This window comes from Colletotrichum siamense, assembly GCF_013390195.1.
Source record: "Colletotrichum siamense strain Cg363 chromosome Unknown KSG_Cg363_contig04, whole genome shotgun sequence".
NCBI lineage: Eukaryota > Fungi > Ascomycota > Sordariomycetes > Glomerellales > Glomerellaceae > Colletotrichum > Colletotrichum siamense.
In genome coordinates, this window is record NW_023501017.1 from 1,814,217 (window position 1) to 1,831,397 (window position 17,181).

At 57.9% G+C, this 17,181-nt stretch overlaps 4 protein-coding genes across 4 annotated transcripts; 3 read left to right on the forward strand and 1 right to left on the reverse strand.

Moving 5' to 3' along the window:
* Positions 1 to 6,994: 6,994 nt before the first annotated feature.
* On the forward strand, positions 6,995 to 8,485 carry CGCS363_v006435 (uncharacterized protein; the record flags this gene model as incomplete). Its single annotated transcript, XM_036638284.1, has 1 exon — positions 6,995 to 8,485. The coding sequence occupies one exon, from the start codon at positions 6,995 to 6,997 to the stop codon at positions 8,483 to 8,485; it is 1,491 nt and encodes a 496-aa protein (XP_036496262.1).
* A 1,914-nt stretch (positions 8,486 to 10,399) lies between these two features.
* Positions 10,400 to 11,957, forward strand: rhp23 (UV excision repair protein rhp23; the record flags this gene model as incomplete). Its single annotated transcript, XM_036638285.1, has 7 exons — positions 10,400 to 10,417; positions 10,527 to 10,574; positions 10,662 to 10,734; positions 10,791 to 10,870; positions 10,923 to 11,255; positions 11,305 to 11,781; positions 11,832 to 11,957. The coding sequence occupies 7 exons, from the start codon at positions 10,400 to 10,402 to the stop codon at positions 11,955 to 11,957; spliced, it is 1,155 nt and encodes a 384-aa protein (XP_036496264.1).
* A 1,028-nt stretch (positions 11,958 to 12,985) lies between these two features.
* Positions 12,986 to 14,017, forward strand: Ephx2-1 (Bifunctional epoxide hydrolase 2; the record flags this gene model as incomplete). Its single annotated transcript, XM_036638286.1, has 1 exon — positions 12,986 to 14,017. One exon carries the CDS (start codon positions 12,986 to 12,988, stop codon positions 14,015 to 14,017), a length of 1,032 nt encoding a protein of 343 aa, XP_036495674.1.
* A 500-nt stretch (positions 14,018 to 14,517) lies between these two features.
* CGCS363_v006438 (uncharacterized protein) lies at positions 14,518 to 14,871 on the reverse strand (the record flags this gene model as incomplete). Its single annotated transcript, XM_036638287.1, has 1 exon — positions 14,518 to 14,871. One exon carries the CDS (start codon positions 14,869 to 14,871, stop codon positions 14,518 to 14,520), a length of 354 nt encoding a protein of 117 aa, XP_036496266.1.
* Between the last annotated feature and the right edge of the window lie 2,310 nt (positions 14,872 to 17,181).

Sequence of the window (17,181 nt, forward strand, 5' to 3'; positions counted from 1 at the left end):
CGGCATTTTCAGGCAAGATCCTAGAGAGGTCTGCGAATGGGAAGCGATGGGAACGGTCCAGGTCGGACTTAGGGAGAGGTATTGTACAGTAGCATCTGGCCAAGTTGCTCCTCTTGCGTTCTCATTGCTGCAAAGAAGTCAGAACTCTGGGTCAAACTCCGCAGGGTGTGGGCTCAGAGATTTGGGTATGACTCTTCATTCGTTTTTATCCCTCTTTTCGTCTGCGTCTGCATCTTCCCCTCACTTGACGTGCTGGGCGCGCGGTGAAAAGCTGGAATCGGGCAGAGAAAAAAGGCTCAAAAAATGACAAAGCAACGAGCATCGTGCAGATGGCGCAGACGGGCGTCCCCACAAGAGGTGCATCAGCGTGAGCCCTAAACGCAGGAACAGGCGCATCTGTTGGACCCAGCAGTCTTCGTCCGATGCAGATGGGACGAATGAGAAGCGACGGATTTGCTCGATCCTTGGGCCGCGGAAGGGCGAGAAGTCGCCTCAGCATCGCATCGCAGCGCATCATGCCAGGGTGCCAGGTGCTCTTGGTTCAGGTACCAGCGGCGGGGGTACGTATCTTTTTGGTAACCTGTAAGACGTCGCGTCGGGTTTCCTTCTGGCGAACGGCAACAAGCGATGGCAGACAACGGCCAACATCCGTACGTACGGGCGAATGTACTTTGCAGCAGAGAGAGAGAGAGAGACACTGCATCTGCATTTGTGTCTCCTAGCGTCAGTCCAAAGCCGCACTTCCGACCCTCCATCGCGATAGAGACCCTTATTCGCAAGGTGCAGTGGCCGGCGCCGAGAGATTCGGATCAGGAGATCAGAGACTCCTCCATTCCAGCCAGCCCAATTGGCGAGCATCCTGTCCCAGGCCGGGCTTGTCTCAGCTTTATTCCATCTCCAGAGAGATAGTCCCAGAGATGACGACCAGCGGGGGAGGCGTGGAGGGGGTGTCCCTGATTGGGAGGTGCCGGAGAAAAAGGAAGCAGGAATAGAACATGTGGAAATGTGCCGCAAGTCCCCCGAGGCATCACGACGCGGGCTGGCGCTGACTGGTGGTGGCCCTCTCGGCTGGCTGGAGGAGGACGGGAGGCGTGGGAGGAGGACAACCAGGCTATTGGGAGGCGATCTCATGGCTGAGCCAGCCAGATTCCAGAGGCGACCTGAGAAGCGACTGGTCGTGGAAGCCCAGAAAAATGCAGGTAGCGAATCTGGGAAATCTGGGAGATGGTGCATCTCAGATCCATCCATTTCGTCATTTGTGCCATTCTTCCAAGGTCCAAGAGGTCCAGCCTCTGGCCGTGGAGCTAATTCCCGCAGACCCCGTCGAGAAGCATCGGAGGTTGGTGGCGCCGGGCGGTGGTCTCTCTCGTGTCCTGGTATCCGTATGTAGTGCCGTCTCTGCCTTGTCGACTGTCGTGACTGTCACGGAAGGCGGTAATGGTGGCCTGTCTTTGCCCTGCCCTGCCCTGTTGACGGCCCTGTCCTCGCTTAACCGGGGAATAAGGCCTGGTCTGCACTCTTCTGCAGCATCTCCCGGTCGCTTCCAGGAGTGACGGATGGAAGGCAGGGCTGTGTCGTGGGAAGTGTGGCCCTGTGGAGAGAGACGGAGACGACAGGCTGGAAGCCGTGGGCTCTCTGTAGACTGTGAGTGTGAAGCCTGGTCACCGACAGCGAGATCAAGGCCCATGGCACAGCGAGCGAGATTTGCAGTGGGGAGACGGAGATGAAAAGTTGGCGAATCAAGACGACGAGATGGTAACAGCGGACCGGGCGGAGGCAGGCGGAGGCGTGAGCGGGAAGAAGTTCCCAGGTGTGAGGCACCGACGAGAAGGAGGAGGAGGTGGAAAAAGACGTTGAGAGGGTCTCCCCGGTAAGAAAGGTACTTTGCACCATGTACCGACCGCACTTACCTAAGGCAGGCAGGGCACGGTACATACAACGGCCAAGCATCCAGGTACTGTAGCATCTGCCATTGTTTCAAGCCCTCTCATCGCCCTTTCATCAGAGCTTCCTGGCCCCCTCTTCCCGACCCATTCGCAGCCTGTCCTCTCCTATTTTCCTCCCGCTGTGGCATTGGGGGCTCAAGTCCAATACATGACACCTGCCTACGGTTGCAAAAACTTACCGGGCAACACAGGAGAGGTTGGTGCATGGCATGGCATGGCTCAATGAGGTGAGGCGGTGCGGATACGGGGGCGGGAGGGACAAAGGGACAATAGGTAGGCACAATGTTGGCCTGCGCAGCACTCAATCCCCGGGCTCAATCAGGGCTGGCTGGAATGGATTCGTTCTGATAGTGCTCTGGCGTCATCCCGCGTCCGTCCCGTCTGCATCTCCGTCTCCCCCCTCCGCCTCTCTGCCCCCAGCATGCAGCAAGGCAGGCAGGCAGTCAAATGCAGTCGCAGGGCAATCCCGAGAATAGAACGGCAAAGTGCGTATGAGACATTTTACATTTGCATTTGCGTTTTATTGCACTCTCCACGGCCAACCAGCGACCTGGGTCCTTCGGTAATAATCAGCACCTCATGCTTTTTTTTAAGGTGCCGGCTTACAAACTGCCACAGTGTAGGTAGGTACTTTGTACTTTGTACCTTCCTCCCTCACCTCAAGGCCGGACATCACCTTGGAGGTAATCAATTGTACTTTTGCGCTTACTTTTGGCAGCTCGGTACCTTCCACCTGCTGACCAGTGCGCCTTCTCAGAATTGACTGCCAGTCGCACATCTTCATCCAGCGAGATTCATGTCATTTTCAGCAATGATTGAATAGGTCGGGCTCTCCGTCTTATCTTTGACTCCTTTCGTCCTACCAGAAATTTTTTTTCCAAGGCTGGTTTTTCTGCCCCTTCTTCTTTCCCAAGGGAGGTTACACAGTTGCATCCATCATGTCAGGTCCAGAGACAGGACCCCCGGGAAATCTCTCCTCCTCCCATGCACACACACCAGCACGCACCTGCGCAATTCCAGACTCTTGTGTGTTGGGGGCCGAGTCAGTCTTCGGCCCAGTTCGGCGTCCACGGATCCGGATCGCACTCAGCTGCTGCCAGAGTTGGCAATAGCCAAAAGCCAGCCGGGCAGGGGGGCATAATGAGGGAGGCCTGAGATCAAAGAAGCCACTTGAGAATTGACGAATATCGATACCGACGTCGATATCACCGGAGCTTTGCACATCTGCTGGCCCGTTCTGCACAGCTCGGCTCAGCTAAGAGCAGCTACTGTTTACTATGCAGTAGTTTATCCAATGTTTATCTGACCGTCCGCTTCAACCTTATGCACTCGACGTCCCGAGCGTACCCGGGGAAGCGGCACAAAAAACCCTCTGTCATGCACAACCACTGGCCAGCATTAGGACCATCAACCTAAGCTTCCCCTCTGCAGAACATGGTCCACCCATGCCACCAACCTCTCAACCTTCCCAACGCCAACGGCCTGTCCCCGTCCTCTCCAGCGGCAGACCTTCAGTCTCCTCACTGCTCAGGCACTGTCAGGTACCTACGGCGGTACGGAGCAAGAGGCTAAGGCATCTCAGGTACGCCGTAACGCCAGACGCACCTCGCTCTCCACTGGACGAACCGCTGCCGCCTCGTGGAGAAGGGCTCGCCGGGCACGGAGGCGGGAGGAGGGAACACCCCCTCTCGAAACAAGAAGCACTGGCTTTTCTCTCACTGGCGCCTCCGCTCTTTTTATTCAGCCGGCTTAATTGCCATGGAAACGAGTGGAGGACACGAAGTTCCCGCCGATAACCACCGTCGCTTGTTTACCGCGGGCGATTCAGCAGTCGTGTTGCCAAAATGTCTTGCCGAAAACTTGCCCCTCTGTCTTGAGGCCATCGTGGACTGGCAGTGGCAGCTTCTCCGACTGGAAGATGGTATCAGCCGGTCTTGGACGGTTTCCTGTCTCCCTCTGTTCGCGACCAACAGACAAGGATCCGCGTCCTGTCTCACCCAAAAACAACAACATGCAAGAGGGACGACGCCACGCATCTCATCGCTAGCCCCGTCGATCACCGTCCTCTCTTTGGGGTAAAATGACTGAGCTGAGCCCGGAGAGGAGGGAAAAAGAGGCACAGCAGCACCGCGTCCCTCGCTGCGACGCCAGGACGGCTTGACGGACAATTGACGGATCGCCCGTCTGATTCATGGACGCAAGGGCGCACTCACAATTGGACGTTTGGAACAACATCAAAGAGGGCAGGACCGGAGATTGTGCCTGCACACCCCTCACATGGGATGCAACGAAGGCCCTCTGCCAAATCAAGAACAAGTCCAGCCTTACCCTGCGCCAACTCGCTGTGCTAGTGGCCTCCCTCGACACGTCGCTGCAACCATGCCAAAAGCGACACGATGTAAACAGAGCTAGAACGGCCCAGAGCCTCACTTTTTTCCTTCCAATCGACGGATTCTCGGGGGTGCGCTCTTCCTGCTCGACGCCCGTCATCTCGCCTCTCCGCACCGCCGAGCAGGAGAGATGCCATGGCGAAGGGGCCGCTCGGCGTGGAAACGTCACCTGCCTCTTCCTGGATGCACCCAGTCGCGCGTCATGAGGGCGGGAAACATTGTGGTGGTCGATGCCATCGGAACTGAAGCAAAGGAATATAACGTCCGTGCTAATCAACAAACCAGACCAGGGATAACCACGCAGGAGCGCTCACACTTCCAACTTTGGTCTTATTGCGGCCAACAGCCTATATGAGAGAGAGATGAGAGATGACTATAGCGGAGCGCAACCAGCAAAAAAACAGCGCAATCATCAATCAAGTCTTGTTGGTGTTGGTTTAGTCTATCATCTCTCTCTCGCCCGGCTGCCTGCTATTGCCGCAGCGTTTGCCGTAGTCTGTTTGCCTATTGTCTGCAGGTTTTCTTTTTCCGCATCCTATTGTGGCTGGCGATGCCCGCTTTGCCCCATCGTTGCTTTTCCCGATGACACCGATGGCGGGATGATGGATGATCCCCCTCTCTCTCCCTTCTCTCACGCCATGCGTCTCTGGGCTTCTTTTTTCTCAGTGGTTTATATGGCGCTTGTGGCTGTCCTCATCTAATCTGGAAGCCGTGGCCAATCACCAAGGGCAGCCCAGCTGTCAGCTCTCGCCGTCTCGTCGCCGTGTCATGCTAACACCGCAGCGCCATGCCATTGCCATTGCGCCGCCAGCGTGTGTGCTGACTGCTGAGAGACAGACGACACACAAACTTCGACTCAGAAGCCACGAGGAAGTGGCCGGATCATGCGCAACGTCGAGGGTGCAGTCGAATCAACGTGTTCAATTGGAAAGTCGAGTTAGATTGCCACAGGTACACGGCAGCTTCTTTTCCCTCTCGCATTGTGCTGCCCACTGCCGGGTCTCACAAGCACAAGGAAGGACGAGAGGTCGAGGTCAGAGAGCACATAGCCGTCGCATCGTCCGGTCATCGTCCAATTCTCTGACTGGCTCTGCGTGTGCATTGTCAGAAGCATATCACCAGCGGCAGCGGGAGCATCGTCACTGGATGGGACGACAGAGCCCTGCATTTTGCCCTCTTGATCCTTCTTCTTTAACGTCTGGCGGTCTCCCGCAATACAATATCTGCAGCTGCGGTACATGGCATGCACGCCGACCCAGGCACGGCAGAGCGTCAGCAGGATTAGCAGCAGCACCAGCACATCACAGATCCCGAATCATCTCGTCACCGGGCCTCAGTCCCCTGCCGCCGCGGACTCCCAGTCCCTGGCCCCAAAGTCACTTCCCCCCCCGGTCGCAGTAGATTCGAAGGAAAGAAAAAATCCCAAAAATCTCAGACCTTCACACCAAAAGCCGGAGTCTGTCCCAGGAGCACACACCCCCCAGCACGGACAAGGGTAGCTGCCAGTGTTTCGTTCCGAGCACTCCACCACGGCATCACTCCCCCTCCACCCTTGTCATTGTCGTCCTTTCACCCACTCGTCTCTCACTGCCCCTTGGAAGAAGCCTGGGTCGGGTTGGGTCCTGCAAGACAAGACTCCAGCCCACCGGCCGGCCGAGGCGTGAGCGTAAGGTACAGACCACAGAGTACCTGCGCTACGAATAAACTCGCTCGGTCTGCCGTTTGCCCACGCGACGCTGGACCTTCTAGTCCCAGCTCCTCCTCCACTTCGACAGGGAATGCCATCTACCCCCAACCCAGGCACCGCACACACAAAAACGCGTCCACGACCGTCTGCCATACTTTATGCGTTTGGTTCCCAGGTTTCGTTCTTCGTCCCCTCTACTTACACCTACGCCTCTTCCCACAACCCCCCATTCCGTTCGTTTTTCACCAACTACTATTCTCTCGTTAAACCTCACCTGGGCTCTGTTCACTTCACCCAATCCCATCATCGACAACCTGGCTCGCCAACGACCTACTCTCGCGGCCCTAGACTCAAGCCATCTCTATCTCGCCTCAACCTTGCAGTTCCATACAAGAATCTCGCTGCTCATTGCCTGGCATCTCATTCGTCACAACCACGACCCCAGTTTTACCCATTCAACCTGTCGAGAGAGTTTCTGTAACGGAGCTCTCTTACAGATCGAATAAACCACCAGTGCCCATGTACACGGCTGGTCAACCGCGTCCCCCATTTATCTCGTTCTCCCACAGTCTACTACCCGGGACCCTTTCGTCAACTAGTCGCTTACAACAGTTGACATCCCGTGGCCGTCTCGCCTCTCTGGGGCCCAGTCCTCATCGTATAAGGTAGTCGGCATCGCTTGCCCTTTGCCAGGCACTCACCAACCTGCCGGCTGGTCTGTGATATCACCAACAATCACGGCTCGGACAGGTCCTCTCAGCGTTTGGATATACGGCGTTGAAGAGCAAACAGATTCTGGCCCACTCCGGTCTCCGGCAGACCACCACTACGCATCCCGTTCGGCGTTTGCTCACTTGAAGCAACCCTTGTCAGCCCGTCTTCCTCATCTGGAAAGAGGAGGATATACAGCACAGCAACTACACCGGTTCGAATACGTTTAGTTCTCGGCTTTGACAGCCCCAGTTTACACCATGGGTTTACCGCGAGCGCTCCCAATCGTGGCCGGCGCACTTGCGCTCATCGCTACCATCACGATCGTCGTCATCCACGTCGTGCTCGCCGCACACATCACCCAGGTCACCCCCGTAAGGACGTCGTCCGTCCTGTCTTCGGTTTTGGAAAGCATTCTTTTGGCGGTCTTGGGATGGATGTTGTCAGCAAACTTGATTCCCAAGTTCCGGAACTCCTCGAAGCGCCTCATCAGCGCAATGTTCGGCGTCAGCGTCCTGACATGCACTCTAGCAACCGCGGCGTCGGTCGCCACCATGATCTGCCTCGGCAACGCGACGAGGGGCTTGTCGGATTCGATTCTCGGTGCGAAGCAAACGAGCTTCCTCATCGCCTCGTCCGTTGCGCTTGGTCTTTGCTTTGCGTGTCAGCTCATCTTCATTGTCATTCACTTTGTCTTGGCACGTCTGTCTGCTCGTGAGGAGGCAGACTCTTACAACACCGACGAGGAGTCGACAAGGAGGTCGCCTCACTTCCACACCAAGTCGGTCAAGTCGATTCCTTACACCCGCACCTCGCCCACGTACGAGAGCCGGAGTCGTTCCACCTCAATGGGTTCTCAGACCCCTCCCCAGTCGAGCAGCGGCCGCTCGGCGACTGAGACCCTGAGCTCCATCCGCTCTTCCCTGTCCAACGTCGTCCGCCCCATCTCTTCCAGGACGCGCCTGCTGCCGTTGCGGGAGAAGCGCAGGGCCGAGTCAATCGACTCGAACCACTACCGCTCGCGGTCGAGCAGCGTCAACGAGGACTCGTCCTTTGACTCCTGGGACACCTCCTCGGTTGACATGCAGAGCCGCATGACCGTTCTCGGCACATCGTCTCCCCCCGGCCGGTTCTTGGAGACGATCCCCGCCAGCCCTACCACAAGCCGCAGCCCCAGCCCCGGGACGCCGCTCGATCTGGAGCCTCCTCGCGCACGCCGCCGGAGTCGCAGCTACAGCCCCGTCGCCGATCTCCGCCGCCCCAACACCACCTTCACCATGCAAAACTGCGCGAGTGACGGCGAGCTTCAACGACCGGAGCCCGCGTTCACGATGCAGGGCTCCGCCAGTGAATCTCACATCCACCCTCTTTTCCGGTCTGACTCGCCAGACCCCCCGCCGATGGTGACGCCCGGCACCATGGTGGTAGCTGCGCCCGACGCAGGCCGTGTCATCTCGGACAGGCACAGCGTGCGCCGGATGAGAAGCGGCAGTCTGCCCTCCGGGCCCAGCCCGCTCAGTCGCACGAGCAGCATCGACAACTTCTTCCCCAACGGGCACCCGGTTAAGGAGGAGAAGGAGGAGCTCGAGTCGCCGCAGGAGAAGGAAGAACTCGATGATCCCAACGAGAGACAGATGACTCCACCGATCCCGGAGTGGATACTCACCGCCGGTGCTCGGACGAGCCTGAACGGGTACCACAGCCGCAAGCTCCGGATCGAAGACGGGGACGTCAAGGAGGAACAATCATGATGATGATGACGGAGGGGAGGGGCAGCGGTCCAGCAACAACACGCCCCCTCCCCACAGGAATATGAGGAGGGAAAAGAAAACAAAAAAGGGAAATACCCTGACCCGGCGTGGTCTTCATGAATGTCTAATTCCTAGTAGTACGTCCTTCGGTGACTTACGAAACGGAGTACAACACACACACACACACACACAGAAACTCGGGCGGTGATACCATACTTGAGGGCTTTATTTATCTTTTATTTGTTCCAGCGTGGCGTTGTCCCGGGAGGTAGGTATGGAGGAAAAAAGGGAGAGAGGAAGTCAGTCTGGCGGACGTGAAGCCAACACCGTCGAGCAGGTAGAATAGCTACAGTAGCTACAACAATCAAACGAGTCAAATGAATCTTCTGTTGATGGGTGCAGAGTGAAGTCGTTGTCCTCCACAACCAAACACACTACCTAACAAGGGATAGGCTGAGCATAGGTGTTGGCGTCGGCGCAGAGGCGGACTTGGACGGGCGCCTCGGAGGCTTCCGGGGTTCTCCAGATCTCGGAACATAGATGATCCCGATGCGCTAGTCGGGACGGGTGTACCGTTCGGTCCGGCGGGTGGGAAAGGGCACGGCCACGGACGGGTATTTTCTTACCTCAGCAAACACTTACTGCCTAAGGTAGTCTGGTCCCAGCAGTCAAGGCGCTCCTACAAGCAGCTTACTTGCCGAGGTAGGTATCTGGATCACAGAGGGTGGAGGCATGTAAGAAAATCAGAGATAGGTTTGCATCATGATATTTGACAGAAGGCGCATCGACGGCGGTCAGCAAAGCTCCAGACTCTGCGCGGGTCCGCAGGCATGGTGTCACTGTACGGCAGATTTGAAGACATATCCAGGTCGCCAGCACCCCGCCCGTTTCCCGTGGCTGCCTGACAAAAGTCTGCAGGCTACACATGTTTTGAGAATCGTGGGTGCTGGGTTTTGGTTCCTTGAGGGAACGAATGAGTTGAGGCGCATATGACAGCCATTGGAGACGACCAGGAAGAGGAAAAAAAAAAAAAAAAAAAAAAAAGCCGACAGCTGTGTCTTTCATCCAATGGTTCCAGCGGCTTCCCTGGTTGTCCAGACAGGCCCGTCACCCCTCACCTGCAAAGAGGTTCCCCCCGCCTCACCTTTGCTTGGCCTCTCTCACCTGCCTAAAAGTCACCAGAGTGCTACTTGCACCGCCACCCATACCACACACACATGGGGAAAAGTTTACCATGAGAGCCACAGAGCCACCAGAGCCACGGCAGCGCTAGGCACCTGGGTAGGTAGGTAAAGTACTTTGTAGACGGCCAGTCAGCAATGCTTCTGCCTTCCGCCAATGTCTGGCAGCGTCACAGTGTGTTGTGACTGCTCGGCTGCAGTGGGGAGAGCGGAAACCTGAACCACCCAAACCTCACCTCAGCACCGCCCAAAGCACCAAACGACGCTGTTGTGACCTCAAAGCAAAGAAAGACTAGCACCACTTCAGCGCCAGCGCCAGCCAGCACCAGCACGGTACCTGCTACCCACCTACCTACTGTACCCTGCCCGCCATTGGATCGGTGGAGCTACCTCCCTCAGCCAACCAACCGCCGGACGCCTTCCCTTCCCAAGTCCCCTCCCCCCACTGAGCGGCAACACAACCAAAACTGACTTCAGGTCACCACTTACCTTCGTCATCTCCATTAATTCTGTGCCTGAGTACCTTGCCTGCTCCTGCGCACAACAAAACCCTTCCAGCTTGGGTGACGGATTTCCCATCTCGATCGCCTCTGCATTTCCCACGCGTTCCATTCCTGCGCATCTACAACTGCAACTGCCCGTCCCCATCGGCATCGTCCGCCTCTCATCTTTCCGCCACCCTCTGTCCTCCCCACCGTGATCGCAGCCTTTTGCTGCTTTGAAGCTCGTCAAGATGAAGGTCACATTCAAGGTACGCAGCTCCGCCCTCCGAGCCCGCGATCCCACGCCTCTTCGCATTGCGCTCTCTCCTCTCAGCCGACCCGCCCCGAGCTCCAGCTAATCGTTTTACTCTTCCGTAGGACTTGAAGCAACAAAAGTTTACGCTCGATGTCGAGCCCACCGACCTGGTGCGTTGTTCCCCCCACTTCCGCCTCCGATATTTCTCGTCTGCGGCTGCCTTGCGACCCCCGACCCGAAGCTAATGAGACGTACAGATCTCTGCCGTGAAGCAGAAGATTGCCGGCGAGAAGGGATGGGATCCCAAGGACCAGAAGCTTATCTACTCTGGTAGGTGCTCTTGCGGCGCAGGCACCCTGCGATAGCTCCGGCTGACTGGGTTTTAGGCAAGATCCTGAAGGACGACGACACCGTCGAGTCTTACAAGATTGAGGAGAAGGGCTTCGTCGTGTGCATGGTGAACAAGGTCTGTACCCCGGAGACGCTACCCGGCTTCGCGAATGCTGACAACCATACAGCCCAAGGCACCCAAGCCAGCCCCCGCCGAATCCTCTTCTGCTCCCGCCGTCCCCGCGACTCCGGCCCAGCCCGTCGCCGCTACCCCGGCTGCTCCTCCCGCGCCGGCCGCTCACGCTGCTGCGCCCGCGGCCGCTCCCTCCACGCCGACGCCCGCTGCTCGCTCTACCGGTGGTGGTGACGCCGCCAGCAATGACCCCTCGATGGCCATGGGTGCTCAGCGCCAGGAGGTGATTGCGAACATGGAGGCCATGGGCTTCGAGCGTAGTCAGATCGACGCTGCCATGCGTGCCGCCTTTTACAACCCCGACCGCGCCGTCGAGTACCTGCTCAACGTAAGAACGGTTAGCTCGCATGTTGTCCATCAGAAACTGACCTCGACAGGGTATCCCCGAAGGCGTCCAACAAGAGCAGGCCCAGCGTCAGGCTGCTGCCGCTGCTCCGGCCGAACAACCCGCCGCCGCCGCCGCGGGCGGTGAGGAGGGCGTCAACCTATTCGACCTCGCTGCTCAGCGTGGTGGCAGCGGTGGTGGTGCTGCTCGCGGCGCTGGTGGCAACCAACAGGCTGCGGCGGCTGCTGCGGCCGCCGCTGCTGCTCAGGGTGGCTTCGGCAACCTCGACTTCCTGAGAAACAACGCTCAGTTCCAGCAGCTGCGCCAGGTTGTCCAGCAACAGCCTCAGATGCTCGAGCCTATCCTCCAGCAGCTCGGTGCCGGCAACCCCCAGCTCGCGCAGCTGATCGCCAACAACCCCGACCAGTTCTTGCAGCTTTTGGGCGAGGAGGTTGACGATGACGTGCCTCTTCCCCCTGGCGCGCAGGCCATCGCCGTCACCGAAGAGGAGCGCGATGCTATTGAGCGGGTGCGTCACCTGTACATCTGGACTCGCGTAGTGATGCTGACAGATCCTAGTTATGCCGTCTCGGCTTCGACCGTGACGCTGCCATCCAGGCCTACTTCGCGTGTGATAAGAACGAGGAGCTCGCGGCAAACTTTTTGTTTGACCAGCCCGACGACGATGACCCGCCCCAGAACTAAGCCACCCTTGAACGACTGCATGACAAACCCAATCTACGACAGACACGCACAGGAATTACCGGACGGTGTTGGCTTGGTAACAAAGACTTAGGAGACTTGAGCATACCTTGGTCGGGACGACGAAGGTCCCAACCGTCAGGGGCAACATGGACGTTCATCGTTCGCAGTGGAGGTAGAAGGTTCTTTTTTCCGAGAGGCCGGCACGGAGGCGGCCAGACGACAATCGGTATGCGGAGGACGAGCTGACGCATACGAGGGTCGCAAAATATTCACGGTTGCAAATGCACTTGCTTCATCTGTTAACCAGGATTGCTCCTGTTCTGGCTTGGAAGAGAGCGTGGCGTCGGTCCCAGGTAGCCAGGCCAGGTAGTACCAGGTAATTCAACTTTTTTAGTGCCAACTGTGTGTTGTCCTATTTGTCTCGTGGTGATGTGCGAGTGTCTGGACAGAGGTACGTCCCTGTGAGGCTAATCTGAAGGTTTGGCCTCACCTTTTGGCCTCAGTACGTACTTTGCCCTTAACCCACGTCACGTCCTTGTCACTCGAAAGCTTGCCCCTCTTTCTCTGCTCGTCTGGCGCCGCCATCCCGCTCTTCTGTTACAGCTTGCGGGAAGCTTTTTGGGCAGTGTCGTTCGAGCTACCTTAGGCCGAGGCTCATTTGCACACCGCTCGTACGTTTTGGGTGATTCTACCCAGTTTACGTGGTGCAACACGCCTATTTTTAAATGACTCGGGCTTGACGACTCAACTCTTATAAGAGAGGATTTCGGGCGGCGTAGATCCCGCAACTGGCTCCGGCATCCTGCATACCCAACATCGGACTCGGATTCGTTGCTTCTCACCTCATTCCCCGCATCGGCACGGGATTCACCTTTCGGAGTAACGGCCGCTTTCTGGACTAGGGCTTCCTGCTTGGCAGACGTAACAAAGCCAACCTGTATATAAGGGACGAACGCCTGCTGCCCTCGTCAAGAGCCTCACCAATGTCGTCTCTATCACTCGACCCAGACCACCACCTCACCTTCAACATGGCTGTCGACAAGATCGCGCCCAACGACCCCCGCATCGAGCGGAAGCAGGCCGAGGTCAGGGGCAAGACCTACTCCTACCTCTACGGCAAGCCTGAGGGCACCCCTAAGGGCACCGTCGTGCTCATCCACGGCTTCCCCGACATCTCCCTCGGCTGGCGCTACCAGATCCCCTTCTTCCTCTCCCAGGGCTACCAGGTCGTTGCCCCGGACTGCCTGGGCTATGGCCAGACCGCGTCCCCGGAGAAGCTCGAGGAGTTCTCCCTCAAGAGCATGGCGGACGACATCAAGGCGCTCTCGGAGCAGGTCGCGGGGCCCGGCGAGCAGATCATCCTCGGCGGCCACGACTGGGGCGGTGCCCTCGTCTGGCGCGTCGCCCTCTGGCACCCGACCCTCATCAAGGGCGTCTTCAGCGTCTGCACGCCGTACAACTCGCCCACGACGTACTGGTTCGACCTCGCCGACCTCATCGCCGCGGGCAAGTTCCACAACTTCAAGTACCAGCTGCAGCTGCGCGGCGCGGACGTCGAGGCCAAGGTCAAGACGCCCGAGGACATCCGCCAGTTCCTGCAGGGCATCTACGGCGGCCGCGGCCCCAACGGCGAGCTCGTCTTCACGACGGAGCAGGGCGTCGTGTTCGAGAACCTCGGCAAGATGGGCCCCACGCCGTTGCTGAGCGAGGACGAGATCGCCTACTACGCCGAGCAGTTCTCGCACAGCGGGCTCCGCGGGCCGCTCAACTGGTACCGCACGCGCAAGATCAACTACGAGGAGGAGCTGCCGCTGGCGGAGAAGGCGGAGAAGGAGGGGGCCGCGATCAAGATCCAGCCCGCGAGTCTGTTCATCCTTGCGAACAAGGACGCGGCGCTGCCGGCGTCGATGGCGGCGGGTATGGACCAGCACTTTGTGGACCTGACGAGGGGCGAGGTGACGGCGACGCACTGGGCGCTGTGGGAGGCGCCGGAGGAGGTGAACAAGCAGATCAAGGAGTGGCTGGATACCAAGGTCAACAAGCCGACGGCGAACTTGTGAGTTTTGATTTGATTTAATGGATTGGAAGAGCATGGCATTAACGATATGGGCAAAAAGGCAGGAGTAATTTTGTAGTCGGGGATGACTAGCAACGATGAATATGATAATTTTTGTCAAGCACTGCTGGCTTTCTCTATGCTTGTGATGTTTGCCTATATGGCATATCTGTGCTTGCACGTACGAATGGTTATCCTGTTGCGATTATGCGGTGCGACGTGACCTTCGACTGGTTTGACCAACCTCAGCTTCAACGGGCCAAGCTATCCACGCATATCCCTTATCAGCCGTGCACCCGCGTCCGTCGTCTCTTGCTTGATCGAATCGGCGTTTACTTGTTTCCGGGCGGATTCTGATCCAGTTGTGATGCACCGCTTGCGCGCAGCTATTCCGGACCACCTGGTATACCGTTGTATGTGTATCGGCCGGAAGTGTACGGTAATCCTCATCGACATCGGCGCAACGTCCTCTTCTATCATGTTATCTGAATGCCCTGATGTCCTTCACTTCAACGTAAACTTCTGCCCCGCAACAGCAGGCGCGGCGGTCTTCTTCTTGTTGGGCTTGCCGCACGAGGCGCAGGAGTCGGCGCGGTAGGCGCACGACTGGCAGAGGGCGTGGCCCTGCGAGACCTTTGTCTTGCACTTGGAGCACGCGCTCGAGTACTGGGCGTAGGGGTTCTTGGCGGCCTTGGAGAGCAGCTTGCTCTTGCCGATGCCGGTGCTGCCCAGGGTCGCTTTCGAGGAGGACGCGGAGGATGTGGCGGAGCCGTGGTAGATTTCGCTCTTCTTCTTGACGGAGGGCGTCGCGAGGGTTGTACCGCCCTTGCCGAGCTTCTGGCACTTTGCGCAGACCATGGCGTGGTTGATGGATTGGTAGCTGGAGATGAACGTTGGGATGGGAGTGAGGGATGGTTGGTGACAGTCGTGATAGTGAAGACGATGACCCGAGGAACCGACTATCGATAAGATAACGGTTGACAAAGGTAGCGCCACTAGCGGGACATATTACCTAAGACGTGGCTTGGGTGGCTGGAAAGCTCAACTGCGAAGTGACGCAACATCACAGGCTTCCGCGTTTAGAGCGCAGAGCGGCGCCGTGTTCTGCTGAAATCTTTGGTGCAGAAGGTGGGCCGGGACCAGACCAGAGGGCGGAGCTAGCGCCCTACCGAAGCTGGGATTCGCAAACGACACCTGTCGGGATCGTGGATTAGCGCAGGTAGCCACAATAGGGGCCCTCTGAATGTTTTCTCTCTTTCGCTGACTTTTCACGGGGTCCCCAGCCAGTCTGGAATTGAAACTGGATCTGCTCATCAGCTTTCTTCAGCGATACGTCCACCTCGCCAGCCAACGGGGGCCACGGTGGCAGGCCAAGTCAGGGGCAATGGACGTTTGCGCAGGACAATGCTTGGTATGGTTTCCAACTCTCCAAGATGGCCGAGCCAAATTTCGTCTGGTCAATTCGGACGAGCGAGATATCGTATCCACACGTAATCACAGATCGGTCGGGGCGAGTGGACGAGGGAAATTTTTTCTCTGGTTCTGCGGGAGATGCTTAATTCCTTTCCCTGGTGACCTTTATCTTACGGGCTGGAAGGGGGGCCTGGCTCTGGCAACCTGGCCTGGGACCTTTCGCCTCGTCTTGTTTTGTTTCCTCTCGCCTGGCTCCAGGGCCGGCGTTGTCGGTTAAGCGTTGGCAGTTGGGGGGTCACTGTCTGAGCGACGGCACAATTGCTCGAGCAATGACCGTTGATAACCCCAAGGGAACAGACTAAAGTGCTGCCGTGCTGTTGGCTCGCTTGCGTCAATCTCAGTGGCTGACTGACGGACGGTCTGACAGCTCCGAGATTCCGCAGGTCCGTCACCTCATGTTCCCCAGAGTCGAGTGACGATGGAGGGAGAAAGCACGCAAGACGGAGAGATGCATTCCTGAGGTCCTGCCATCGTCCAGTGTCCGGCATGAAGTACATAGTCAGCCCTGCCGTCGTAGGTATCGTGGCTGAAGGACACCGGACTGGCAGACCCCATCGTCTTGGCCCGTCAGCTCGTCCCATCCGGTACGAGAGAAGACGATTGTCGTGGAGGTCGACTGCAGCCAGTCGTGCGTCTAAGCCGGGGAGTTGGAGGTCTGAAGCCCATGGGAGCGGCCACTAAACGGCCCACGAATAGTAACATGCCCCACGTGCCCCTATCGGTGGAGCTGGCACCCCCAAGGGCCAAATCATGCCCGGGCTCCAGGTTGTTCGCAGGTTTGTGTTGTGTTGTGCGTGAGTGAGAGTGCCTGGCTGGTTGGCTGGTAAGAGCGCAAAAGAGGTGGAAGCACTGCAAAACAGCGCCGCAAAACAGAACCTTTACCGGGGAGACAGACGCACTGCCAGCTGCGACCAGCCCAGGGCCAGGCCAGACACTGGACCGGGACCACCTCAGACGGATGAGACTGGACCCCTTCAGCTTCTCCAACCAACCAAGGCGCCCCTCCCCTCCTGGGTCTCCTCCACCCTCCTCCTCCTCCTCAGCGTCCCCCCAATTGACCATTGCCCCAACCAGCCTCATCAGTTACTGCCACCTGCGCAGCACCATCCATCCATCCACCCATTACACCCGCACCCGCAGCACCACCTACACCTTGTTGCCCTGCCTGCTTGCCTGCCTGCACCGCTGCACTGCTGTGCTTCTCCCAGGTCGTCTCGTCTCGTCCCGTCCGTCGCTCCCTGGCGCCGCCTGTTCAAGCAAAGCACCCAGCACCTCAAACACGACCATCCGCAGATCCCATCTCTTCTCCCGCCAGACGAGACTCCTCGCATCACCTCAATTCCTGGCCTCCCGGTCTCAAAAGACATCCCCTCTTGTTTCCGACTGCCAATACATACACACAACCAACATACATCATACACCACCCATAGCGACTGCGTTGCTTTGCATTCTGGTACTTTGCAGTACTACGGCACTCTTGTCCGACCATTCCAGGCTCAGCCTACGTCGACTTGCGTCTACGTCGCCTCCGTCCAGCACCCTCCGCCCGTTGACGTAGCGCGAACCCGACCACTGTGTAATCCTAATCCTGCGCCAGAAGGAGGCTGTGCTGCAACAACTACGGATTGCTGGGCCACTCTTTTTTCCCGCCAGCAGCTACTACCGCCATTGCCCAGCTGCGGCGCCCATTCTCAC